This window comes from Pseudophryne corroboree, chromosome 7 (assembly GCF_028390025.1).
Source record: "Pseudophryne corroboree isolate aPseCor3 chromosome 7, aPseCor3.hap2, whole genome shotgun sequence".
NCBI classification, from domain to species: domain Eukaryota; kingdom Metazoa; phylum Chordata; class Amphibia; order Anura; family Myobatrachidae; genus Pseudophryne; species Pseudophryne corroboree.
This window is the reverse complement of record NC_086450.1, coordinates 501,492,639-501,520,451: the sequence shown is the minus strand read 5'-3', so window position 1 is coordinate 501,520,451 and position 27,813 is coordinate 501,492,639. Positions and strand designations below refer to the sequence as shown.

Here is a 27,813-nt window from a genome sequence, read left to right as displayed (position 1 = left end):
TGCGATCAGGAACTTGGCCGGCAGCAGTCGGACCACGGATAAGCTTGGGTAGGTTTACCATACTATCCCTTTAAACCGGGACACTCATGAATTACACAGGTTCTGTGGCTGGCTGACGTCAAGCCTGCGTGTCATCTGGTTTTAATCAGCCGCAGAACCTGTGTAATACACGAGCGTCCCGGTTTAAAGGGATAGTATGGTAAGCTTAAACTTGGGGCCTTCAATCCTCTTCACATGTAACCAAAGGTGTAAAAGGTTGGTAAAACACCCCAGTGACTATGCACCAAGGATTCACATAATATTAATAGCACTTAGTGTTTGCACAGAGATTTTTCATTGTTACTAGAGAGAACTCATTATTTCACAGGACTTAATATATACTATTTTCAGGTGACCCCAGACGTGCCTGTGCTTGGTGTTCACATAAATATTAAGTGGCTTAATCCATTAAAAAAAATAAGATTTTACTTACCGGTAAATCTATTTCTCGTAGTCGATGCTGGGGACTCCGTAAGGACCATGGGGAATAGACGGGCTCCGCAGGAGACAGGGCACTTTGAGAAAGAATTAGGATACTGGTGTGCTCTGGCTCCTCCCTCTATGCCCCTCCTCCAGACCTCAGTTAGAGAAACTGTGCCCGGAAGAGCTGACAGTACAAGGAAAGGATTTTGGAATCCAGGGCAAGACTCATACCAGCCACACCAATCACACCGTATAACTCGTGATAAACTTACCCAGTTAACAGTATGAACAACAACGGAGCATCAGATCAACCCTGATGCAACCACAACATAACCCTTATTTAAGCAATAACTATATACAAGTCTTGCAGAAGAAGTCCGCACTTGGGACGGGAGCCCAGCATCCACTACGGACTACGAGAAATAGATTTACCGGTAAGTAAAATCTTATTTTCTCTAACGTCCTAGTGGATGCTGGAGACTCAGTAAGGACCATGGGGATTATACCAAAGCTCCCAAACGGGCGGGAGAGTGCGGATGACTCGGCAGCACCGAATGAGAGAACTCAAGGTCCTCCTCAGCCAGGGTATCAAACTTGTAGAACTTTGCAAAAGTGTTCGAACCTGACCAAGTAGCTGCTCGGCAAAGCTGTAATGCCGAGACCCCTCGGGCAGCCGCCCAAGAAGAGCCCACCTTCCTTGTGGAGTGGGCTTTTACTGATTTTGGAAACGGCAATCCAGCCGCAAAATGAGCCTGCTGAATCGTGTTACAGATCCAGCAAGCAATAGTTTGCTTTGAAGCAGGAGCACCCAGCTTGTTGGATGCATACAGGATAAACAGCGACTCAGTTTTCCTGACTCTAGCCGTTCTGGCTACATAAACCTTCAAAGCCCTGACTACATCCAGTAACTCGGAATCCTCCAAGTCACGAGTAGCCACAGGCACCACAATAGGTTGGTTCATATGAAAAGATGACACCACTTTTGGCAGAAATTCTGCCCTGTCCATATGGAAAACCAGATAGGGGCTTTTATGTGACAAAGCCGCTAATTCTGACACACGTCTAGCCGAAGCTAAGGCCAATAGCATGACTACTTTCCACGTGACAAATTTTAACTCCACGGTTTTAAGTGGCTCAAACCAGTGTGATTTCAGGAAACTCAACACCACGTTAAGATCCCAAGGTGCCACTGGAGGCACAAACGGGGGCTGAATATGCAGCACTCCCTTTACAAACGTCTGAACTTCAGGAAGAGAAGCCAGTTCTTTTTTAAAGAAACTGGATAGGGCCGAAATCTGGACCTTAATGGACCCCAATTTTAGGCCCAAAGTCACTCCCGACTGTAGGAAGTAAAGGAAACGGCCCAGCTGGAATTCCTCCGTAGGAGCATTCCTGGCCTCACACCAAGCAACATATTTTCGCCATATACGGTGATAATGTTTAGCCGTCACGTCCTTCCTAGCCTTTATCAGCGTAGGAATAACCTCATCCGGAATGCCTTTTTCTGCTAGGATCCGGCGTTCAACCGCCATGCCGTCAAACGCAGCCACGGTAAGTCTTGGAACAGACAGGGCCCCTGTTGTAACAGATCCTGTCTTAGAGGCAGAGGCCATGGGTCCTCTGTGAGCATTTCTTGTAGCTCTGGATACCAAGTCCTTCTTGGCCAATGCGGAACAATGAGTATTGTTCTCACTCCCCTTTTTCTTATGATTCTCAGCACCTTGGGTATGAGAGGAAGAGGAGGAAACACATAAACCGACTGGAACACCCAAGGTGTCACTAGTGCGTCTACAGCTATCGCCTGAGGGTCTCTTGACCTGGCGCAATACTTCTGTAGCTTTTTGTTGAGGCGGGATACCATCATGTCCACCTGTGGCAGTTCCCATCGCCTTGCAATCTGCGTGAAGACTTCTTGATGAAGTCCCCACTCTCCCGGGTGGAGGTCGTGTCTGCTGAGGAAGTCTGCTTCCCAGTTGTCCACTCCCGGAATGAACACTGCTGACAGTGCTCATACGTGATTCTCCGCCCATCGAAGAATTCTGGTGGCTTCCGCCATCGCCACCCTGCTCCTTGTGCCGCCTTGGCGGTTTACATGAGCCACTGCGGTGATGTTGTCTGATTGAATCAGCACTGATTGGTTGCGAAGCAGGGTCTCCGCTTGACTTAGGGCGTTGTATATGGCCCTTAGTTCCAGGATATTGATGTGAAGGCAAGTCTCCTGACTTGACCATAGACCCTGGAAATTTCTTCCCTGTGTGACTGCCCCCCACCCTCGGAGGCTTGCGTCCGTGGTCACCAGGACCCAGTCCTGAATGCCGAATCTGCGGCCCTCGAGAAGGTGAGCACTCTGCAGCCACCACAGAAGAGACACCCTGGCCCTGGGGGATAGGGTGATCAGCCGATGCATCTGTAGATGCGATCCGGACCACTTGTCCAACAGATCCCATTGAAAGGTCCTCGCATGGAACCTGCCGAAGGGAATGGCCTCGTATGACGCCACCATCTTTCCCAGGACTTGCGTGCAGTGATGCACCGACACCTGTTTTGGTTTTAAGAGGTCTCTGACCAGTGTCATGAGTTCCTGAGCCTTCTCCGTCTGGAGAAAAACCTTCTTCTGGTCTGTGTCCAGAATCATGCCCAGGAAGGGCAGACGCGTCGTAGGAATCAGCTGCGACTTTGGAATATTCAGAATCCAGCCGTGCTGTTGTAACACTTCCCGAGAGCGTGCTGCGCTGATCAGCAACTGCTCTCTGGACCTCGCCTTTATGAGGAGATCGTCAAGTTATGGGATAATTGTGACTCCCTGCTTTCGCAGGAGCACCGTCATTCCTGCCATTACCTTGGTAAATATTCTCGGTGCCGTGGACAGACCAAACGGCATCGTCTGGAATTGGTAATGACAATCCTGTACCACAAATCTGAGGTACTCCTGATGAGGTGGATAAATGGGGACATGAAGGTAAGCATCCTTTATGTCCAGAGACACCATAAAATCCCCTTCCTCCAGACTTGCGATGACCGCTCTGAGCGATTCCATCTTGAACTTGAACCTTTTCAGGTATATGTTCAGGGATTTTAAATTCAATATGGGTCTGACCGAACCGTCCGGTTTCGGTACCACAAACATTGTCGAATAGTAACCCCTTCCCTGTTGAAGGAGGGGAACCTTTACCACCACCTGCTGGAGATACAATTTTTGAATTGCTGCTAACACTATTTCCCTCTCTATGGGGGAAGCTGGCAGGGCCGATTTGAGGTAACGGTGAGGGAGCATCACTTCGAATTCCAGCTTGTATCCCTGAGACACAATCTCTATAGCCCAGGGATCCACCTGTGAGTGAACCCACTTGTGGCTGAAATTTCGGAGACGCGCCCCCACCGGGCCTGGCTCCGCCTGTGGAGCTCCAGCGTCATGCGGCGGATTTAGAGGAAGCCGGGGAGGACTTCTGTTCCTGGGAACTAGCTGTATTGTGCAGCTTCTTTCCTCTACCCCTGCCTCTGGCAAGAAAGTACGCACCTCGGACATTCTTGCCTCTATGTGATCGAAAGGACTGCATTTGGTAATACGGTGCTCTCTTAGGTTGTGAGGGAATATATGGCAAAAAATTTGACTTTCCAGCCGTAGCTGTGGAGACCAGGTCCGAGAGACCGTCCCCAAACAACTCCTCACCCCTGTAAGGTAAAACCTCCATGTGCCTTTTTGAGTCGGCATCGCCTGTCCATTGCCGAGTCCACAGGACCCTTCTGGCGGCAATCGACATTGCATTTATTCTAGAGCCCAGTAGGCTAATGTCTCTTTGGGCATCTCTCATATATAGGACAGCGTCTTTTATATACCCCAGGGTCAGTACTATAGTATCCTTGTCCAAGGTATCAAGTTCCTCAGATAAGGTATCTGTCCATGCTGCTACAGCACTACACATCCAGGCCGACGCAATCGCCGGCCTTAGTAGGGTACCTGAATGTGTATAAATGGACTTCAGGATACCCTCCTGCTTTCTATCAGCAGCATCTTTTAGGGTGGCCGTATCCTGTGACGGCAGGGCTACCCTCTTGGATTAGCGTGTTAAAGCTTTATCCACCCTAGGGGAGGATTCCCAGTGTAACCTGTCCGTTGGCGGGAAAGGATACGCCATAAGCATCCGTTTGGAAATCTGCAGTTTTCTATCTGGAGATTCCCAAGCCTTTTTACATAACTCATTTAACTCATGTGAAGGGGGAAAGGTCACCTCTTGCCTTTTTTCCCCATACATATAAACCCTCTTGTCAGGGACTGGGGTTTCCTCTGTGATGTGTAACACATCTTTCATTGCTATAATCATGTAGCGGATGGCTTTAGCCATTTTAGGCTGCAACTTTGCATCATTACCATCGACACTGGAGTCGGAATCCGTGTCGATATCTGTGTCAACAACTTGGGATAGTGGGCGCTGCTGAGACCCTGACGGCCTCTGCGACATAGGATCAGGCATGGGTTGAGACCCTGACTGTCCCAAGGCTTCAGCTTTATCCAACCTTTTATGCAAGGAATTAACATTATCATTTAAGACCTTCCACATATCCATCCAATCGGGTGTCGGCGGCGACCCCACATTCATTTGTACCCGCTCTGTTTCCACATAGCCTTCCTCGTCAAACATGCCGACACAAGCGTACCGACACACCACACACACAGGGGATGCTCTATTTGAAGACAGTTCCCCCACAAGGCCTTTTGGAGAGACAGAGAGAGAGTATGCCAGCACACACCCCAGCGCTATATTACCCAGGAGTCACACAGTAACTTAGTGTTAACCCAGTAGCTGCTGTATAACTGTTTTTGCGCCAAATTTATGTGCCCCCCTCTCTTTTTACCCTCTTTCTACCGTGATTCTGTAGGGGAGAGCCTGGGGAGCGTCCTCTCAGCGGAGCTGTGGAGAGAAAATGGCGCTGGTGAGTGCTGAGGAAGAAGCCCCGCCCCCTCAGCGGCGGGCTTCTGTCCCGCGTTTTGTGTAAAAATAATGGCGGGGGCTCATGCATATATACAGTGCCCAACTGTATATATGCTGCTTTTGCCAAGAGGTACCTAATTGCTGCCCAGGGCGCCCCCCCCTGCGCCCTGCACCCTACAGTGACCGGAGTGTGTGGGTTTAGTGTGGGAGCAATGGCGCACAGCTGCAGTGCTGTGCGCTACCTCATATGAAGACTGGAGTCTTCTGCCGCCGATTTCGAGGTCTTCTTGCTTCTCACGCCGGCTTCTGTCTTCTGGCTCTGCGAGGGGGACGGCGGCGCGGCTCCGGGATCGGACGACCAAGGGTGCGTTCCTGTGTACGATCCCTCTGGAGCTAATGGTGTCCAGTAGCCTAAGAAGCAGGACCTATCTTCTAGTGAGTAGGGCTGCTTCTCTCCCCTCAGTCCCACGTAGCAGAGAGTCTGTTGCCAGCAGATCTCTCTGAAAATAAAAAATCCTAACAAAATACTTTCTTTTCTAGCAAGCTCAGGAGAGCTCACTAAGGTGCACCCAGCTCGTCCGGGCACAGATTCAAACTGAGGTCTGGAAGAGGGACATAGAGGGAGGAGCCAGTGCACACCAGTATCCTAATTCATTCTTAAAGTGCCCTGTCTCCTGCGGAGCCCGTCTATTCCCCATGGTCCTTACGGAGTCCCCAGCATCCACTAGGACGTTAGAGAAAATATGATTAGAAACGTGGGCACGGCTGGGTCTGAAGCCACTGGCCAATCAAAGTTAATTTAAAAGAAAGTCTTCAGGAGTCTCTTCATGCAGAATAGGCGCAGCGCAATGAACGGCTGTGTTTAGTAGTTGTCGCAGCAGCAGAGAGGACGAGAAGATCGCAGAGGGAGGGAAGAGAAGGTATGTAAGCCGGTATTAATTGGGGTTACATTGGCCTGGGCATAGAGAGACAAAATCAGGAAATATAGAAGGCTGGGGCGGTGGAGAGATACGGCCAGTAAATCATTAAGAACATATGTATGGAGAGGGGGCTGGAGGAGGAAAATGCAGCACAAAATCAATAAAGGAAATCTATAACACAAAACCAACAAAAGATAAAGGGGGGGGCAGTTTGGGCTCTGCTCAAATTCCCAAAAAATAAGACTGCATCATTTTGGCATTTCCAAAAAGCAGAAGTGAAATGCACCAATGTACATGTATGACTATTAAACACGTGTACTGCATGTCATTAGGTCTGCACTTCATTATTAACCTCTGGTGCAGTAATTATTCATCCTTCCTTAAATGTATCCTGCAACTCTGTAGCACCACCTTGTGACCAAACCAGGGTACTGCACACTAACTGTATGAGACTTGTGCTGGGTACAATTGAACGGCAGATATATCGTGGGTGCGTTGGCGGGTGTGTACCAACGATATGTCTGAACGACAGATATATCAACGCATTGTGCTGTATGTGCACCTGCTGCGGGGGACCACGTCACAGCTGGGCGGACAAATTCAAATGTCCCCCCAGCTGCATGACAGTGACATACCTTTTGAGCAGCCGATCGGTAAGTGTGTACACTTACTTTGATCGGACGGCGAGCAGGTGGGTCTACGACATATCGGTCAGGTGTGTACCCAGCCTTGGGGAATTTATCAAAGCTAGGAGAGACAGCTACTGTCATTTTTTTTAAACACTGCCTGTAAAAATAAGATTTTACTCACCGGTAAATCTATTTCTCGTAGTCCGTAGTGGATGCTGGGGACTCCGTAAGGACCATGGGGATTAGCGGCTCCGCAGGAGACTGGGCACAACTAAAGAAAACTTTAGGACTACCTGGTGTGCACTGGCTCCTCCCACTAAGACCCTCCTCCAGACCTCAGTTAGGATACTGTGCCCGGAAGAGCTGACACAATAAGGAAGGATTTTGAATCCCGGGTAAGACTCATACCAGCCACACCAATCACACCGTATAACTCGTGATACTATACCCAGTTAACAGTATGATAACAACTGAGCCTCTCAACAGAATGCGCAACAATAACCCTTTAGTTAGGCAATAACTATAAACAAGTATTGCAGACAATCCGCACTTGGGATGGGCGCCCAGCATCCACTACGGACTACGAGAAATAGATTTACCGGTGAGTAAAATCTTATTTTCTCTAACGTCCTTAGTGGATGCTGGGGACTCCGTAAGGACCATGGGGATTATACCAAAGCTCCCAAACGGGCGGGAGAGTGCGGATGACTCTGCAGCACTGAATGAGCAAACTCTAGGTCCTCATCAGCCAGGGTATCAAACTTGTAGACTCTTGCAAGAGTGTTTGAACCCGACCAAGTAGCTGCTCTGCAAATTTGTAAAGCCGAGACCCCTCGGGCAGCCGCCCAAGAAGAGCCCACTTTCCTCGTGGAATGGGCTTTCACAGATTTAGGGTGCGGCAGTCCAGACGCAGAATGTGCAAGTTGAATCATGCTACAGATCCAGCGAGCAATAGTCTGCTTAGAAGCAGGAGCACCCAGCTTGTTGGGTGCATACAGGATAAATAGCGAGTCAGTTTTCCTGACTCCAGCCGTCCTGGAAACATATACTTTTCAGGGTCCTGACTACGTCCAGAAACTTGGAATCCTCCAAGTCCCAAGTAGCCGCAGGCACCACAATAGGTTGGTTCACATGAAAAACTGCTACCACCTTAGGAAGGAATTGGGAGCGAGTCCTCAATTCCGCCTTATCCATATAAAATAGATAAGGGCTTTTGACAAAGCCGCCAATTCTGATACACGCCTGGCCGACGCCAAGGCCCACAGCATGACCACTTTCCACGTGAGGTATTGTAGCTCCACGGATATAAGTGGCTCAACTCAATGCGACTTCAGGAAATCCAACACTACGTTGAGATCCCACGGTGCCACTGGAGGCACAAACGGGGGCTGACTATGCAGCACTCCCTTAACAAAAGTCTGAACTTCAGGCAGTGAAGCCAGTTCTATTTCGGAAGAAAATCGATAGAGCCGAAATCTGGACCTTAATGGAATCCAATTTTAGGCCCATAGTCACCTCTGACTGTAGGAAGTGCAGAAATCGACCTAGCTGAAATTTCTCCTTTGGGGCCTTCCTGGCCTCACAGCACGCAACATATTTCCGCCATATGCGGTGATAATGGTTTGCGTTCACTTCTTTCCTAGCTTTAAATAGCGTAGGGATAACTTCCTCCGGAATGCCCTTTTCCTTCAGGATCCGGCGTTCAACCGCCATGCCGTCAAACGCAGCCGCGGTAAGTCTTGGAACAGACAGGGCCCCTGCTGCAGCAGGTCCTGTCTGAGCGGCAGAGGCCATGGGTCCTCTGAGATCATTTCTTGGAGTTCTGGGTACCAAGCTCTTCTTGGCCACCCGAAACAATGAGTATAGTGCTTACTCCTCTCCTTCTTATTATTCTCATTACCCTGGGTATGAGAGGCAGAGAAGGGAACACATACACCGACTGGTACACCCACGGTGTTACCAGAGCGTCCACAGCTATCGCCTGAGGGTCCCTTGACCTGGCGCAATATCTTTGTAGCTTTTTGTTGAGGCGGGACGCCATCATGTCCACCTGTGGCCTTTCCCCACGGTGTACAATCATTTGGAAGACTTCTGGATGAAGTCCCCACTCTCCCGGGTGGAGGTCGTGTCTGCTGAGAAAGTCTGCTTCTCAGTTGTCCACTCCGGGAATGAACACTGCTGACAGTGTTAACACATGATTTTCCGCCCATCGGAGAATCCTTGTGGCTTCTGCCATCGCCATCCTGCTTCTTGTGCCGCCCTGTCGGTTTACATGAGCGACCGCCGTGATGTTGTCTGACTGGATCAGCACCGGCCGGTGTTGAAGCAGGGGTCTAGCCTGACTTAGGGCATTGTAAATGGCCCATAGTTCCAGAACATTTATGTGTAGGGAAGTCTCCTGACTTTTCCATAGGCCTTGGAAGTTTCTTCCCTGTGTGACTGCCCCCCAGCCTTGAAGGCTGGCATCCGTGGTGACAAAGCCTAATATATATCCTATATTAAACACGCTAAAAGGTTAAGAGACTCAGTACGCTATTGGAGTATGTGGTACCGTAAGGGTACGCACTCAACGTAGCGGACGCTTAGCCGTGGACGAGACGCACGAGCGGCACGTTCGCTCACGGCTTAATGCGTAGAGGCAAGCACGCTATAGGCTGCCGAATTACCGTAATGATACGCTATCAGCGTAGCGGACGCTCGAGACCACGAGGAGATCACAAGCGGCGCTGACGCTCACAGAGTTAAACCTTTGTAACAATATCATAAACAATGTACTTATATTGTAAACCTTTGTGCAGTGATAAGGTGTAAATGCAACACAGTGTAACCTTGTTTGTTTAAAAGCTGTATGAGCGACTCTTACGCTCTGAGAACCCTTTAGCAATATAATAAACACTCAAATACCGGTCTAAGGGTCTAACACCTTTTAAGGGAGAGAATGAACGTTCAATCGCAAAAGAATACACAATACAAGTTATACACTACCAAACTAACATAAAATACCTAACCGAGTTACTACACGTTAAAATACAACAAAGACACAATTACATTTTAGGGGGGGAAGGAGAGAGAGAATGGCTTACAACAAGATAGGAGATAAAGATGGTTGCAGAGAACTTACGCACAAGGGGAACAATCGCAAGCGCCTTTCTGGATATCCAGCTCCCGATTATCAGTGATGAGAACCGTTGAAAAGAGTAGAGAGCTGGCCCAGGTCGGCTTGTCTTTATATACACTTACACACAGTACAGTACAATGGTCCCTACATTCTTATTGTTCATTGGACACAGGAATCCGTCTCCGCATTATAACAAAAGGTCATAGGTTGGTTCATACAGGTGGGCTGTGACTATTCCAAACTGCTCAGGTGGGAGGGAAACTGGGTTTCCCGCCGCATGGGTAATAAAGTGCAAATAATAAGAATTTACTTACCGATAATTCTATTTCTCGGAGTCCGTAGTGGATGCTGGGGTTCCTGAAAGGACCATGGGGAATAGCGGCTCCGCAGGAGACAGGGCACAAAAAGTAAAGCTTTTCCAGATCAGGTGGTGTGCACTGGCTCCTCCCCCCATGACCCTCCTCCAGACTCCAGTTAGGTACTGTGGCCCTCATTCCGAGTTGATCGGTCGCAAGGCGAATTTAGCAGAGTTACACACGCTAAGCCGCCGCCTACTGGGAGTGAATCTTAGCTTCTTAAAATTGCGACCGATGTATTCGCAATATTGCGATTACTAACTACTTAGCAGTTTCAGAGTAGCTCCAGACTTACTCTGCCTGTGCGATCAGTTCAGTGCTTGTCGTTCCTGGTTGACGTCACAAACACACCCAGCGTTCGCCCAGGCACTCCCACCGTTTCCCCGGCCACTCCTGCGTTTTTTCCGGAAACGGTAGCGTTTTCAGCCACACGCCCCTGAAACGCCGTGTTTCCGCCCAGTAACACCCATTTCCTGTCAATCACATTACGATCGCCGGAGCGAAGAAAAAGCCGTGAGTAAAAATACTTTCTTCATAGTAAAGTTACTTGGCGCAGTCGCAGTGCGAACATTGCGCATGCGTACTAAGCGGATTTTCACTGCGATGCGATGAAAAAGAACGAGCGAACAACTCGGAATGAGGGCCTGTGCCCGGACGAGCGTACACAATAAGGGAGGATTTTGAATCCCGGGTAAGACTCATACCAGCCACACCAATCACACCGTACAACTTGTGATCTAAACCCAGTTAACAGTATGATAACAGAGGAGCCTCTGAAAGATGGCTCCCTAAACAATAACCCGAATTAGTTAACAATAACTATGTACAAGTATTGCAGATAATCCGCACTTGGGATGGGCGCCCAGCATCCACTACGGACTCCGAGAAATAGAATTATCGGTAAGTAAATTCTTATTTTCTCTATCGTCCTAGTGGATGCTGGGGTTCCTGAAAGGACCATGGGGATTATACCAAAGCTCCCAAACGGGCGGGAGAGTGCGGATGACTCTGCAGCACCGAATGAGAGAACTCCAGGTCCTCCTTTGCCAGGGTATCAAATTTGTAGAATTTTACAAACGTGTTCTCCCCTGACCACGTAGCTGCTCGGCAGAGTTGTAATGCCGAGACCCCTCGGGCAGCCGCCCAAGATGAGCCCACCTTCCTTGTGGAATGGGCCTTAACAGATTTAGGCTGTGGCAGGCCTGCCACAGAATGTGCAAGTTGAATTGTGTTACAAATCCAACGAGCAATCGACTGCTTAGAAGCAGGCGCACCCAACTTGTTGGGTGCATACAGTATAAACAGCGAGTCAGATTTTCTGACTTCAGCCGTCCTTGAAATGTATATTTTTAAAGCTCTGACAACGTCCAACAACTTGGAGTCCTCCAAGTCGCTTGTAGCCGCAGGCACTACAATAGGCTGGTTCAGGTGAAACGCTGATACCACCTTAGGGAGAAAATGCGGACGCGTCCGCAGCTCTGCCCTATCCGAATGGAAAATTAAATAAGGGCTTTTATAAGATAAAGCCGCCAGTTCAGATACTCTCCTGGCGGACGCCAGGGCCAGTAACATAGTCACTTTCCATGTGAGATATTTCAAATCCACATTTTTTAGTGGTTCAAAACAATGGGATTTGAGGAAATCTAAAACTACATTTAGATCCCACGGTGCCACCGGAGGCACCACAGGAGGCTGTATATGCAGTACTCCTTTGACAAAAGTCTGGACCTCAGGAACTGAGGCCAATTCTTTTTGGAAGAATATTGACAGGGCCGAAATTTGAACCTTAATAGATCCCAATTTGAGACCCATAGACAATCCTGATTGCAGGAAATGTAGGAAACGACCCAGTTGAAATTCCTCCGTCGGAGCACTCCGATCCTCGCACCACGCAACATATTTCCGCCAAATGCGGTGATAATGCTTCGCGGTGACTTCCTTTCTTGCCTTAATCAAGGTAGGAATGACTTCTTCTGGAATGCCTTTTCCTTTTAGGATCTGGCGTTCAACCGCCATGCCGTCAAACGCAGCCGCGGTAAGTCTTGGAATAGACACGGTCCCTGCTGAAGCAGGTCCTGTCTTAGAGGTAGAGGCCACGGATCGTCCGTGACCATCTCTTGAAGTTCCGGGTACCAAGACCTTCTTGGCCAATCCGGAGCCACTAGTATCGTTCTTACTCCGCTTTGCCGTATGATTCTCAATACCTTTGGTATGAGAGGCAGAGGAGGAAACACATACACCGACTGGTACACCCAAGGTGTTACCAGCGCGTCCACAGCTATTGCCTGCGGATCTCTTGACCTGGCGCAATACCTGTCCAGTTTTTTGTTGAGGCGAGACGCCATCATGTCCACCATTGGTCTTTCCCAACGGTTTATTAGCATGTGGAAAACTTCTGGATGAAGTCCCCACTCTCCCGGGTGAAGATCGTGTCTGCTGAGGAAGTCTGCTTCCCAGTTGTCCCCTCCCGGGATGAACACTGCTGACAGTGCTATCACGTGATTCTCCGCCCAGCGAAGGATCCTGGCAGCTTCTGCCATTGCACTCCTGCTTCTTGTGCCGCCCTGTCTGTTTACATGGGCGACTGCCGTGATGTTGTCCGACTGGATCAACACCGGTCTTTCTTGAAGCAGAGGTTCCGCCTGGCTTAGAGCATTGTAGATTGCTCTTAGTTCCAGAATGTTTATGTGAAGAGACTTTTCCAGGCTCGACCACACTCCCTGGAAGTTTCTTCCTTGTGTGACTGCTCCCCAGCCTCTCAGGCTGGCGTCCGTGGTCACCAGGATCCAATCCTGTATGCCGAATCTGCGGCCCTCCAATAGATGAGCCCTCTGCAACCACCACAGAAGAGATACCCTTGTCCTTGGAGACAGGGTTATCCGCAGGTGCATCTGAAGATGCGTGCATTGATGTACAGACACCTTTCCTGGTTTTAGGAGATTCCTGACCAGGTCGGATAACTCCTTGGCTTTTTCCTCGGGAAGAAAAACCTTTTTCTGAACCGTGTCCAGAATCATCCCTAGGAACAGCAGACGAGTTGTCGGCATTAATTGGGATTTTGGAATATTCAGAATCCATCCGTGCTGCTTTAGCACCTCTTGAGATATTGCTAATCCCATCTCTAGCTGTTCTCTGGACCTTGCCCTTATTAGGAGATCGTCCAAGTATGGGATAATTAATACGCCTTTTCTTCGAAGAAGAATCATCATCTCGGCCATTACCTTTGTAAAGACCCGAGGTGCCGTGGACAAACCAAACGGCAGCGTCTGAAACTGATAGTGACAGTTTTGTACAACGAACCTGAGGTACCCCTGGTGTGAGGGGTAAATTGGAACGTGGAGATACGCATCCTTGATGTCCAAGGATACCATAAAGTCCCCTTCTTCCAGGTTCGCTATCACTGCTCTGAGTGACTCCATCTTGAACTTGAACTTCTTTATGTACAGGTTCAAGGACTTCAGATTTAGAATAGGCCTTACCGAGCCATCCGGCTTCGGTACCACAAAGAGTGGAATAATACCCCTTCCCTTGTTGTAGAAGAGGTACCTTGACTATCACCTGCTGAGAGTACAGCTTGTGAATGGCTTCCAAAACCGTCTCCCTTTCGGAAGGGGACGTTGGTAAAGCCGACTTCAGGAAACGGCGAGGTGGATCTGTCTCTAATTCCAACCTGTACCCCTGAGATATTATCTGCAGGATCCAGGGATCTACCTGCGAGTGAGCCCACTGCGCGCTGTAATTTTTGAGACGACCTCCCACCGTCCCCGAGTCCGCTTGAGAAGCCCCAGCGTCATGCTGAGGCTTTTGTAGAAGCCGGGGAAGGCTTCTGTTCCTGGGAAGGAGCTGCCTGTTGCTGTTTCTTCCCTCGACCTCTGCCTCGTGGCAGATATGAATAGCCCTTTGCTCTCTTATTTTTAAAGGAACGAAAGGGCTGCGGTTGAAAAGTCGGTGCCTTTTTCTGTTGGGGAGTGACTTGAAGTAGAAAGGTGGATTTCCCGGCTGTAGCCGTGGCCACCAAATCTGATAGACCGACTCCAAATAACTCCTCCCCTTTATACGGCAAAACTTCCATATGCCGTTTTGAATCCGCATCGCCTGTCCACTGTCGCGTCCATAAAGCTCTTCTGGCCGAAATGGACATAGCACTTACCCGTGATGCCAGTGTGCAGATATCCCTCTGTGCATCACGCATATAAAGAAATGCATCCTTTATTTGTTCTAACGACAGTAAAATATTGTCCCTGTCCAGGGTATCAATATTTTCAATCAGGGACTCTGACCAAACTACCCCAGCACTGCACATCCAGGCAGTCGCTATAGCTGGTCGTAGTATAACACCTGCATGTGTGTATATACTTGTTTGGATATTTTCCATCCTCCTATCTGATGGATCTTTAAGTGCGGCCGTCTCAGGAGAAGGTAACGCCACTTGTTTTGATAAGCGTGTTAGCGCCTTGTCCACCCTAGGAGGTGTTTCCCAGCGCTCCCTAACCTCTGGCGGGAAAGGGTATAATGCCAATAATTTCTTTGAAATTATCAGCTTTTTATCAAGGGCAACCCACGCTTCATCACACACGTCATTTAATTCTTCTGATTCAGGAAAAACTATAGGTAGTTTTTTCACACCCCACATAATACCCTGTTTAGTGGTACCTGTAGTATCAGCTAAATGTAACGCCTCCTTCATTGCCAAAATCATATAACGTGTGGCCCTACTGGAAAATACGGTTGATTCGTCACCGTCACCACTGGAATCAGTGCCTGTGTCTGGGTCTGTGTCGACCGACTGAGGCAAAGGGCGTTTTACAGCCCCTGACGGTGTTTGAGGCGCCTGGACAGGCACTAATTGATTGTCCGGCCGCCTCATGTCGTCAAACGACTGCTTTAGCGTGTTGACACTATCCCGTAATTCCATAAATAAAGGCATCCATTCTGGTGTCGACCCCCTAGGAGGTGACATCCCCATATTTGGCAATTGCTCCGCCTCCACACCAATATCGTCCTCATACATGTCGACACACACGTACCGACACACAGCAGACACACAGGGAATGCTCTAAACGAAGACAGGACCCACTAGCCCTTTGGGGAGACAGAGGGAGAGTCTGCCAGCACACACCAAAAAAGCGCTATATATGACAGGGATAGCCTTATAATAAGTGCTCCCTTATAGCTGCTTTATATATATCAAGATATTGCCATTAAATTTGCCCCCCCTCTCTGTTTTACCCTGTTTCTGTAGTGCAGTGCAGGGGAGAGACCTGGGAGCCGTCCTGACCAGCGGAGCTGTGAGAGGAAATGGCGCCGTGTGCTGAGGAGATAGGCCCCGCCCCTTTTTCGGCGGGCTCGTCTCCCGCTATTTTGTGAATACAGGCAGGGGTTAAATATCTCCATATAGCCTCTGGGGCTATATGTGAGGTATTTTTAGCCTTTATATAGGTTTACATTTGCCTCCCAGGGCGCCCCCCCCCAGCGCCCTGCACCCTCAGTGACTGCGTGTGAAGTGTGCTGAGAGGAAAATGGCGCACAGCTGCAGTGCTGTGCGCTACCTTTAGAAGACTGCAGGAGTCTTCAGCCGCCGATTCTGGACCTCTTCTTACTTCAGCATCTGCAAGGGGGCCGGCGGCGCGGCTCCGGTGACCATCCAGGCTGTACCTGTGATCGTCCCTCTGGAGCTGATGTCCAGTAGCCAAGAAGCCAATCCATCCTGCACGCAGGTGAGTTCACTTCTTCTCCCCTCTGTCCCTCGTTGCAGTGATCCTGTTGCCAGCAGGAATCACTGTAAAATAAAAAACCTAAGCTAAACTTTCTCTAAGCAGCTCTTTATGAGAGCCACCTAGAATTGCACCCTTCTCGGCCGGGCACAAAAATCTAACTGGAGTCTGGAGGAGGGTCATGGGGGGAGGAGCCAGTGCACACCACCTGATCTGGAAAAGCTTTACTTTTTGTGCCCTGTCTCCTGCGGAGCCGCTATTCCCCATGGTCCTTTCAGGAACCCCAGCATCCACTAGGACGATAGAGAAATAGTAAATGTCCATAAACTTCTTATGTCCATAACTATACGCACGAGCGAGTAATCCGCTTCAAACCAACACCGGAATATTGCTAATTATATTCTCTTCCGATGGATACTAAACACCACTGTGTCACCCCTGTCTGACCCTTCGTATCATACAAAGAGGGATCTCTCTGTCTCTGAACATACTACATTGACTAAACTTTCAGATTCTATCAAAGGGACCATAATCTACAAAATACATTATATGACTAAAATATGTAACGATCGAGTCGCCCGCTAGACGCACACAAACTCTACCGTAAATGCGCATACTGTGCGCCTGCGAGTGCACGCGACCGCGAGTATACGCACGCACGGGAGGGCTCATGCACGTGCAGCGGGCACACGCATGAGGTGCATATATGGCAATGTGTAGCGTGATATTTTTCTGACTTTGACAGTGGTCACCAGGACCCAGTCCTGTATGCTGAATCTGCGGTCCCCTAGAAGATGAGCACTCTGCAGTCACCACCACAGCGACACCCTGGCCCTTGGAGACATGGTTATCCGCCGATGCATCTGAGGATGCGACCCGGACCACTTGTCCAACAGATCCCACTGGAAGATCCTTGCATGGGACTTGGCGAATGGAAATTCTTCGTAAAAAGCTACCATCTTTCCCAAGGCTCGCGTGCATTGATTCACCGATACCTGTATTTGTATTAGGAGGTCTCCGTCTGAGACGCCAACTCCTTGGACTTCTCCTCCGGGAGAAAACCTTTTTTATCCTGTTCTGTGTCCAGAACCATACCCAGGAACAGTAGACGCGTCGTAGGAACCAGCTGCGACTTTGGAATATTCAGAATCCAGCCGTGCTGTTGTAGCACTTCCCGAGATAGTGCTACTCCGACGAACAACTGCTCCCTGGACCTCGCCTTTATAAGGAGATCGTCCAAGTACGGGATAAGTACTTCGGCCATTACCTTGGTAAATACCCTCGGTGCCGGGGACAACGGCAACGTCTGGAATTGGTAATGACAATCCTGTACCACAATTTTGAGGTACACCTGGTGAAGAGGGTAAATAGGGACATGCAGGTAAGTATCCTTGATGTCCAGTGATACCCTGAAATTTTCCAGGCTTGCAATAATCGCCCTGAGCGATTCCATTTTGAACTTGAACCTTCGTATATAAGTGTTCAAGGATTTCAATTTTAGAATGGGTCTCACCGAACCGTCTGGTTTCGGTACCACAATCATTTTGGAATAGTAACCCCGGCCTTGTTGAAGGAGGGGTACCTTGATTTCACCTGCTGGAAGTACAGCTTGTGAATTGCCGCCAGTACTACCTTTCTCCGAGGGCAGCAGGCAAGGCTGATGTGAGGCAACGGCGAGGGGGAGTCGTCTCGAACTCCAGCCTGTATCCCTGTGATACTACTTGCAGAACCTAGGGATCCACCTGTGGGCAAGCCCACTGGTCCCTGCAGTTCCCGAGACGCGCCCCCACCGCACCTGTCTCCACCTGTGCAGCCCCAGCGTCATGCGGTGGACTCAGAGGAAGCGAGGGAAGATATTTGATCCTGGGAACTGGCTGACTGGTGCAGCTTTTTCCTTCTTCCCTTGCCTCTGTGCAGAAAGGAAGCGCCTTTGACCCGCTTGCTTTTCTGAAGCCGAAAGGACTGTACCTGAAAATACGGTGCTTTCTTAGGCTTTTGTGAGGAAACCTGAGGTAAAAATTTTTCTTCCCAGCTGTTGCTGTGGATACGAGGTCCCAGAGACCATCCCCAAACAATTCCTCACCCTTATAAGGCAGAATCTCCATGTGCCTTTTAAAGGCAGCATCACCTGTCCACTGCCGGGTTTCTAATACCCTCCTGGCAGAATGGACATTGCATTAATTCTAGATGCCAGCCGGCAAATATCCCTCTGTGCATCCTTTATATATAAGACAACGTCTTAAATATGCTCAATGTTAGCAAAATATTATCCCTGTCTTAGTGTATTAATATTATCTGACAGGGTATCAGACCACGCTGCAGCAGCACTATTTATGCTGAGGCAATTGCAGGTTTCAGTATATAACCTGAGTGTGTAAATACAGACTTCAGGATCGCCTCCTGCTTTTTATCAGCAGGTTCCTTCAAGGTGGCCGTATCTTAAGACGGCAGTGTCACCTTTTGACAAACGTGTGAGCGCCTTATCCACCCTAAGGGATATCTCCCAACGTGACCTATCCTCTGGCGGGAAAGGGTACGCCATCAGTAACTTTTTAGAAATTACCAGTTTCTTATCGGGGGAAACCACGCTTCTTTACACACTTCATTCATTCATCTGATGGGGGAACAAACACTGGCTGCTTTTTCTCCCCAAAAATAAAACCCCTTTTATGTGGTACTTGGGTTCATGTCAGAAAATGCGTAACACATTTTTCATTGCCGAGATCATGTAACGGATGTTCCTAGTGGATTGTGTATATGTCTCAACCTCGTCGACACTGGAGTCAGACTCCGTGTCGACATCTGTGTCTGCCATCTGAGGTAACGGGCGTTGTTTGAGCCCCTGATGGCCTTTGAGACGCCTGGGCAGGCGCGGGCTGAGAAGCCGGCTGTCCCACAGCTGTTACGTCATCCAGCCTTTTATGTAAGGAGTTGACATTGTCGGTTAATACCTTCCACCTATCCATCCACTCTGGTGTCGGCCCCACAGGGGGCGACATCCCATTTATCGGCCTCTGCTCCGCCTCCACGTAACCTTCCTCATCCAACATGTCGACACAGCCGTACCGACACACCGCACACACACAGGGAATGCTCTGACTGAGGACAGGACCCCACAAAGTCCTTTGGGGAGACCGAGAGAGAGTATGCCAGCACACACCAGAGCGCTATATAATGCAGGGATTAACACTATAACTGAGTGATTTTTCCCCAAATAGCTGCTTGTATACATATATTGCGCCTAAATTTAGTGCCCCCCCTCTCTTTTTAACCCTTTGAGCCTGAAAACTACAGGGGAGAGCCTGGGGAGCTGTCTTCCAGCTGCACTGTGAAGAGAAAATGGCGCCAGTGTGCTGAGGGAGAAGCCCCGCCCCTTTTTCGGCGGACTTTCTCCCGCTTTTTCTGGAATACTGGCAGGGGTAATTTTACATCTATATAGCCTCTAGGACTATATATGATGTAGATTTGCCAGCCAAGGTGTCATATATTGCCCTCAGGGCGCCCCCCCCTAGCGCCCTGCACCCATCAGTGACTGGAGTGTGAGGTGTACATGAGGAGCAATGGCGCACAGCTGCAGTGCTGTGCGCTACCTTGGTGAAGACCGAAGTCTTCTGCCGCCGATTTTCCGTACTCTTCATGCTTCTGGCTCTGTAAGGGGGACGGCGGCGCGGCTCCGGGAACGAACACCAAGGTCGGGTCCTGCGGTCGATCCCTCTGGAGCTAATGGTGTCCAGTAGCCTAAGAAGCCCAAGCTAGCTGCAAGCAGGTAGGTTCGCTTCTTCTCCCCTTAGTCCCTCGTAGCAGTGAGTCTGTTGCCAGCAGATCTCACTGTAAAATAAAAAACCTAAATATACTTTCTTTCTAGGAGCTCAGGAGAGCCCCTAGTGTGCATCCAGCTCAGCCGGGCACAAGAATCTAACTAAGGTCTGGAGGAGGGTCTTAGTGGGAGGAGCCAGTGCACACCAGGTAGTCCTAAAGCTTTCTTTAGTTGTGCCCAGTCTCCTGCGAAGCCGCTAATCCCCATGGTCCTTACGGAGTCCCCAGCATCCACTTAGGACGTTAGAGAAATGTATGTAAGGCAGAAGCTGATTGGCTGGTACTTTATCTCAGACTTTTATCTCTCTCTGAGCTTTGATAAATAGCCCCCTTAGTAACTTATCATGAAATGGGTCAGTGATATGACTGGGTGGTAGTCATGTGACCGCCGGTCGGCTGACCGACAGTCACATGACCTCCTCCGTGAGCCCGACGGCTCACTATCCCGATGGTCGGCATGCCGACCAACAGGGACTATTCCCACTCGTGGGTGTCCACGACACCCATAGAGTGGGAATAGAACCCGCGGCGACCGCAGGTCGCCACCGAGCCCGCAGCGTGGCGAGCGCAGCGAGCCCGCAAGGGGCTTGCTGCACTCGCCTCTCCCCGCCGGGATTCCGGCGTCGGTATGCTGCCGGGATCCCGGCGTCGGTTAGGTGACCGGCGGTCAGGAGACCGCCGGTCACCCGTATTACACCCATATGACTGAACCCTACAATATCATCAGACTGCACAGCGCTGGTTGCTAGACTTTTAGGCCACATGACCTACAGAGTAAACATGGGTGTGCGCAGAGATTAGAGCAGGCATACAGGAGGCAACAGTTCGGTGTGTAGTTTGGAGTTCTTGCTTAGAGAAGCTCTGTGTGACACGAGATTTCATTCCGACAAGTGAAATTACTGAAATGAGAAAGAGGAAGAAGATGACGTTTCCACAGTAATTCCTCACTGGCTATGCTCACCTTCTACCACCAGTGGGGGAGTCGCGGCATACAGACCAATACTGCATGAGGAGGGACTAGTGAACTGCAGGTGAGTTTGATCATAATGCCCATTAGTCTGCTTTTTTCCTGTGCTAACCCACCTGAATCAGGTCCTGAGACCGCTAACAGTGCAGGTTTTCCATATATCCTACCTGGAATAGTGGTGTACTCATTAAAGACAGACACAGACAACGCTGACAGTGCAGGTGTATTCACTACAGACTGACAGGGACCGCTAACAGTGCAGGTTTTCCACATATCCTAGACTGTAAGCTTGTCTGAATGATGATCAGCTTAATGTACAGTGCGACACAATACGCTAGTGCATTATAAATAATAGCTAGTATCTGCTTTGTGCGATACTGGCACATTAATTACTTACTGACATTTTACAAGATCTACAGCTATGCCAAAATATATTTAATGTGTAATTCTGCAAGGAGTTCTGGAAAACATGCAATGTTAGCCGTCCCGGACATCATACAGAGAAACTGTTCTAGAGGACACTTAATTGCTAAGTTCCATAGTACCGGGTGGGAGCATCCGCCAAGTAACTTGGGTGGTCATTCCGAGTTGATCGCTAGCTGCATTCGTTCGCTGCGCAGAGATCAGGCAAAAAAAGGCACTTCTGCGCACGCGTATGCAGCGTAATGCGCACGCGCGAAGTAATATTGCAACGAACTATGTCGTTTCACACAGGGTCTAGCGAAGCTTTTCAGTCGCACTGCTGGCCGCAGAGTGATTGACATGAAGTGGGCGTTGCTGGGTGTCAACTGATCGTTTTCAGGGAGAGTTAAAAAAAACCCCGCAGGCATGCCAGGAAAAACACAGGCGTGGCTGGCCGAACGCAGGGCGTGTTTGTGACGTCAATACAGGACCTGAACAGTCTGAAGTCATCGCAAGCGGTGAGTAGGTCTGAAGCTACTCTGAAACTGCACAAAAAAAATTATGCCGCCGCTCCGTGACCCTTTCGTTCGCACTTCTGCTAAGCTAAAATACACTCCCAGTGGGCGGCGGCATAGCGTTTGCACGGCTGCTACAAACTGCTAGCGAGCGAACAACTCGGAATGACCACCCTAGACTATGCGGGATTGGCCGTGATACACATCCTACATTTATCAATCTGTGTAACTTGTATTTCAGAGGCACAAAGTATACGGATCGTCCCACAACAAAATGGTAAATAGCATAGGTACCTCCCATCTGAGGGGCCACGATGCTGACATAGATGGCATCTGTAGGTTGATGGAAATGTCTCCTCTATGAGGGAGCTTTTCAGTTTCATAATCGCTGTACATATGTATAGAAACCTCCAGCAAGATGCAGTAACATGGCTGAGTAATACAATCTGTTTAATCACCAGCAGGGGGACGTGAGGAGAAAACGTGTGGAACAGGATACGTAAAATACATTTATTTACACAGCACCAGTAAGGTACAGAGTCACAATACTGGCTAAGACGCACACAAGACACAGGCCCCGTCTTCACATCACACACCCAAGCGACTAAGTAGCCTGAGGCACCACACATGCCAGCATGCCTCGCCAGCCAAAAGCTGGCAGAGCATGCTGGGACCTGCAGTCCCACAGCAGCCGGCAGGGGCCACGTTGCCTGCCTCTGTGGCAGGAGACGGCCAGTGTCTCCGCCACTCTCTTATAGTGACAAGCAAAGATGGCGACACTCAGTGGAGAAGCTCTGACAAATACTGTGAAAACAAAACAACTGCTAAAAGCCTCCACAGAGCGGATAAAGCGCAGCCCCGTCCGGCGGACACGCAGGCGACTGGTCAACGTGGGTTCCCAGCCGACAATACAGTGCTTGGTGGCTCCGGCAGAGGTCATGCACCCAGTAGCGTCACTCTGAGCATTCCCCAAACTGTCATCGCCCACTTTAAGAGTTGCATATAAATAGGATATTCCCGGTGTAAAAGGCCGGACTTCTCAGGATCAGTACTTCCGCTGGCGAGGAAATATGGCAGAAGAGCGTTTAGGGGTGGGCACAGAGTCTGGGTCCATATCAAAGAGGTCACGACCAGTTTTTAGGATCTGCTCCTCGATCTTCTTGTGACGTTTCATGTCCGAGAGAACTTTGTCCAGTCGCGCTTCTCTCTTCTGGCTGCGAGACGAGCTCCCTGCGGGGAACAGAGAAGGGTGTAACACACAAAAGCTGCAAGCGGGAGGCTTCTAAACAGTATATAGATGTAAGCAGGGGGGGGGGGCTCTTCTTACATAGGCTAGATACGTACATCATGCAGACACTGCAGTTCAGTGTGATCTCAGGGAGACATTTGTGTAATAAATAGGCCCCGAGAAAAGCAACCGGTGGCTGTTCTCCATTCCACATTCTAACCAATAATGTCATCCATATACAGTGATATATACGGATAGTGTTCATTCTAGCACCCTGCACCTTTTAAAATCTGGGGTGTCGCTGTCTGCTGTGAGGCTTCTCAGCACACTCTGATCCGTTACTCAGTGCTGTGATACAGACCAGAGTGTGCTGAGAAGCACCAGAGCAGAGAGCGACACCCCAGGCAGGAAAGAGAAACTGCACAGGATTTGAAAAGGTGCAGGGTGCTAGAATGAACACTATACGGATATACCATTAATCTCTGACATAGGATAGGCGTGGGAACGTGTGGATAGTAAGTTGTCTTATTGCGACCACCATATGGAGAGCGCACAGAACCTCCCTGTGTATATGGGGGTCAGACTGTTGTGTGCCAACCTCTGTGTGATACTTTACACTCGGCCACGTGAAAATGGAAACTAAGGGTGTAAATGAAAAGCTCAAGTAAATCACCACGGATTTGCCTTGTGTGTGCGCAGGACATCTTCCCTTCCCCCCCTGTCAGTGAACCCACCCCTGTACTTACCAGGTGTCCTTCGCCGGTCAATTAAAGAATTCTTCGGCGTGATTGGTTCATCGTCAAAGTCGAACGCGGTGGGAATTTGCGGCCTGTACAGAAAGGAGAGACACAAGTATGACATAGTTTCCTAGAATCACAGTCTATAGTCATAGGAAGATGGAACAGCTGGACGATTCTTACTATCACCCATCAGTAATACAGGTGTCCATGAGATCACTGCTCCATAAACCCACTCTCATGATCATGTATAGTTGTATACAATACATTAATGTGGTCGTGGTCTGGCCTAAAATATGGAAGTACTGTAGATAACAGAATGTTTCTTTATTGCGCAGTTACAGCTCAGCAAATCCTGAGGGCTTGATTCAGTTTAGTGCAGTTCCGGGAATTTGAATTGCAAACGATCCATATCCATGATCATTTGCTTATTCAATTCCAAACTCCACGTTGTCAGAGCAAAATAAAAATTTTTTTAGGGGGTTGAAGGGGATTTTCCCATTCTTTTTGTTGCACTTCTCCCAGATCGCGCGCTGTACAATTAATGCGCTACATCGCCGCTATCCTCGTGAATAAGCCTTTACAATTGCAGGAGTGCACTTCATGCAAATTAGTTGTGATGGCGGGTGATTTTTACAGTGCAAATTTACACTTCCAAAATCCCACAGAATTGAATTAGACCCTGAGAGACTAGATGAAGCTCTTTGACAAAAAAGAATCATATTTGGGTGACTGCAAGTTAAGTGTGTATGGGATAATATAAAAGAACAAAGCAAAACTTTGAATTTTTCCTTACCTGAGAGAAGAGATGTATAAGTTTACACTGAAAAAACTGTGTAAACAATATACTGTATACAGGCCCTGTAAGTACCCCCAAAGGAGTACTGCATTTCCCCAATAAATCATATAATCATGTTTCATATGTATATGTGCGATAAACCATGCATGCCATGTTTAGCGGAATTGCATGTGTCTGCTATATTCTATAATTAAATATGTAATTAAAAATAATACCAGGGATTTGTAGTTTGTAGATGGTGAGAAATAGGAACATGACATACTGGGGGTAATTCCAAGTTGATCGCAGCAGGATTTTTGTTAGCAGTTGGGCAAAACCATGTGCACTGCAGGGGAGGCAGATATAACATGTGCAGAGAGAGTTAGATGTGGGTGGGGTGTGTTCAATCTGCAATCTAAATTGCAGTGTAAAAATAAAGCAGCCAGTATTTACCCTGCAGAGAAACAAAATAACCCACCCAAATCTAACTCTCTCTGCACATGTTATATCTGCCTCCCCTGCAGTGTACATGGTTTTGCCCAACTGCTAACAAAAATCCTGCTGCGATCAACTTGGAATTACTCCATATGTTAGAAGTTAACGAAGTAGACGCTAGCAGTGCAGTGTAACAGAAAGCACTAAATCTAGAGAATGGGATTTACAGGACCATCAGCCTTCTGACACTTACGTATCTAACTCCTCCTCTTCCTCCTCTTGTTCCTGATCGGACTCATCATCCAGGGGGTCTGGATCGGGCGTTGGAGGTCTGCGATAGAGGATGTCCACTTGAAGGGGGAGTGTTCCCTCACTGGCAATCAGCTCGTAGAGGCGTTTTATCTCCTCCGGCGGCGGATTCCAGCCGTCGGTCTCCTCAAGGTCATCATCGCTGCACGGAATGCACCAGTCCTCCTCGTCATCATCATCATCATCCTCCTCATCGTGCTGCTGCCGTTCTCCATCTACCTCGCCCTCCTCTTTCTCTCCTTCTTTTTGAAGTTCCTCCTCCTCGTCTTTATCTTCCTCGTCGTCGTCCTCCTCCTCTCCCTCCTTTACAGCCAGTGACTCCATGCCCGAGGTCACTTTCTCCTCCCCATCTTCTGAGGATTCCTGCATCTGGGGACAACCGGAGGGAAACTTAGGGAACAATTTCATCCAACACTTAAAATCGTGTTCATCTAGCACCCTGCACCTTTCAAAATCCATGCAGTTCCTCTTTCCTGCCTGGTAGTGTTGCTCTCTGCTCTGGTGCTTCTCAGCACACACAGGTCTGTATCACAGCACTGAGTTACAGATCAGAGTATGCAGAGAAGCACCACAGCAGAGAGCGACACCCCAGGCTGGAAAGAGGAACTGCACAGGTTTTGAAAGGTGCAGGGTGCTAGAATGAACACTATAAAATACAGTTTTAGTTGGAAATAGGCGCAGGAAACCTGAAAACCTAGTTTTATCTATTAATGCTCAAGCAACTGGTAGCTCCCTGCAATGCATTTAATGATGCGAGTGGGAGACTGTCCATCCAGTGCCGTAAGTTGTCAAAGCCCCTCCCACATGAAATCCTTACTTGTATGGATTGTAAGTCCATAAGGTGTGAGCTTTGCCAACCCAAATAAGACAGCTTGCTTTGACAATTCGGAGCACCTGCCGGATCCACCAAGCACGTCACTTAATCCCCCAAAACTGCATTTTTACTGTTGATTCAAACTTTGTGGCTTTCAGTCACTTATTTGTCATTTTCTAGCACCTTAAAGCTCGTGGTTGGAATGAAAAATACATGCAAATGACGAGTACAGCGGGACCCTAAACCGAGCGTTAGGACGCTGCAACCACCCAATTTTGTGTCATCTCTACTAGGAGTAACCTATTCCACCCAGGGTAATCCTACTTAGTGCTCCCAAGATGGCTGCCTCTCTAGTTTTCTGTTTTTATTTATTTGTATTTTTATTTTCTGAAATACTGATTCCTTGAACAATGCACCATACTTCTGTCTGTAAAACGACTTGGGGCAAGATTCAATGGTTTCATTGCACGAGATCTCCCATCTAAAGTGACAGGAGACAATATTAAATTTTTCATTTTTTATTATTGTATTGCGCCAAAAAGACCACGGCTGAACCCGACTAAACGAAGAGTTGCGCTGCGAAAAAGTGCCATTTAGGCGGCCAAACAGGTTACTTTTCGCACATTTCAGCTTGGCACCCCCACGGTGGTGGGACGAGCTGTATCGCCACCAACTCTTCGCATCTGACAGGAGCAACAATTGAATTGCTCTGTCGGCCGCCCGGTTGTGACAGATGCTGCGTCAAACTATTGACTATCGCCCTATGCGTCCTACAGGAGAATGCGCCATATAAATAAATTGTCCCTGCGTCCTACAGGAGAATGCGCCATATAAATAAATTGTCCATTAATTCAATACTACTTCTAGAAAACACAGGGGGGGGGGGGGGGGGGGGGAGAGCAATCACTGAGGTTGCACATCAGTAACATGGCTGCCCAGTGAGACAGACCTGTCTGCCCTGCTCCTATGTGCATGTGCCCTGTACATGTGCAGAACATATGTGACATAGGTATGCCAACATGCATCACTCAACACACATGTATGTGCAGATGCATGCAGTGACCTATCCTCTGCTGGCAACACCCCAGCTACCATGGTTTGGACCAGCAATCACCACTTACTGCATAAGGTGGTGTACCAGTTGGACTTGACACCCCCTGCAATGTGTGGCCATATGCATACGGTAATATGTGTGTGGGGGATTGACCTTTATGACAGTAATATAGATGATGTGGGCAGCCAAGGCCCCCTTGGGTCACTCACCCTGGAGCCCGCACGGATCCCCCCCTCACTGAGGTAAGCCCAGCAGCAGCACAGGTCACTGAGGGGGACAGGAAGCCGCCATGTTGGATCAGGCTCAGACCTGGTTACAGCAATTTACACCGCCCGCCCGACACTCAAGACGTCACGTCCGCCATTCTCCCTCCTCCTCCTCCTCCTCCTCCACTGTAACTGCACCGTAGCACCTCACCACCAGTAAGCGGCGCTGTCCGTCTCTTGCAACACCAACGGTGGCCATCTTTGATTAGGGCGGACGCGGACACACTCGCGGCGCGGTGATTCTGCGGAAGGTCGGGATTATACACGTAGTCCGCGGCATACTCGCGGCCCTGGAAGCCGGGACGGGCGGCGGTTTCCGACACGGGCGTCTATTGTGTGAGGCGCTGTCAGTCGGAGATAAG

At 49.1% G+C, this 27,813-nt stretch overlaps 2 protein-coding genes across 5 annotated transcripts in view; one reads left to right on the top strand and one right to left on the bottom strand.

Annotated features, from left to right (window-relative positions):
• The first annotated feature begins 20,846 nt into the window (after positions 1 to 20,846).
• KIF22 (kinesin family member 22) overlaps positions 20,847 to 27,813 on the top strand; it is a 30,313-nt gene continuing 23,346 nt past the window's right edge. The window contains exon 1 of the mRNA XM_063935275.1: positions 20,847 to 20,977. The gene's annotated coding sequence lies outside the window, so the exon portion shown is untranslated. The remainder of the gene's footprint in view (positions 20,978 to 27,813) is intronic.
• Positions 22,327 to 27,790, bottom strand: PAGR1 (PAXIP1 associated glutamate rich protein 1). Of its 4 annotated transcripts, none has more exons than XM_063935276.1 (4): positions 27,603 to 27,790; positions 25,262 to 25,686; positions 23,805 to 23,887; positions 22,327 to 23,060 (listed from the first exon to the last, which is right to left on the bottom strand). In XM_063935276.1, the coding sequence occupies exons 1-4, from the start codon at positions 27,648 to 27,650 to the stop codon at positions 22,876 to 22,878; spliced, it is 741 nt and encodes a 246-aa protein (XP_063791346.1). In that variant the 5' UTR covers positions 27,651 to 27,790; the 3' UTR covers positions 22,327 to 22,875. The 4 variants fall into 4 exon arrangements, with proteins under 4 accessions (XP_063791346.1, XP_063791347.1, XP_063791348.1 ...); XM_063935277.1 differs by having other exon boundaries at positions 25,262 to 25,680; XM_063935278.1 differs by lacking the exon at positions 27,603 to 27,790 and adding an exon at positions 27,395 to 27,565.

Bases quoted from the DNA above. Each gene is read 5' to 3' on its own strand.
- PAGR1 (XM_063935276.1), bottom strand. From the start codon at position 27,650: ATGGCCACCGTTGGTGTTGCAAGAGACGGACAGCGCCGCTTACTGGTG. The intron at 25,687-27,602 runs GTGAGGTGCTAC...GGTTGTCCCCAG, and splicing joins GACAGCGCCGCTTACTGGTG to ATGCAGGAATCCTCAGAAGA. The intron at 23,061-23,804 runs GTAAGTACAGGG...TGTTCCCCGCAG, and splicing joins TGACCGGCGAAGGACACCTG to GGAGCTCGTCTCGCAGCCAG.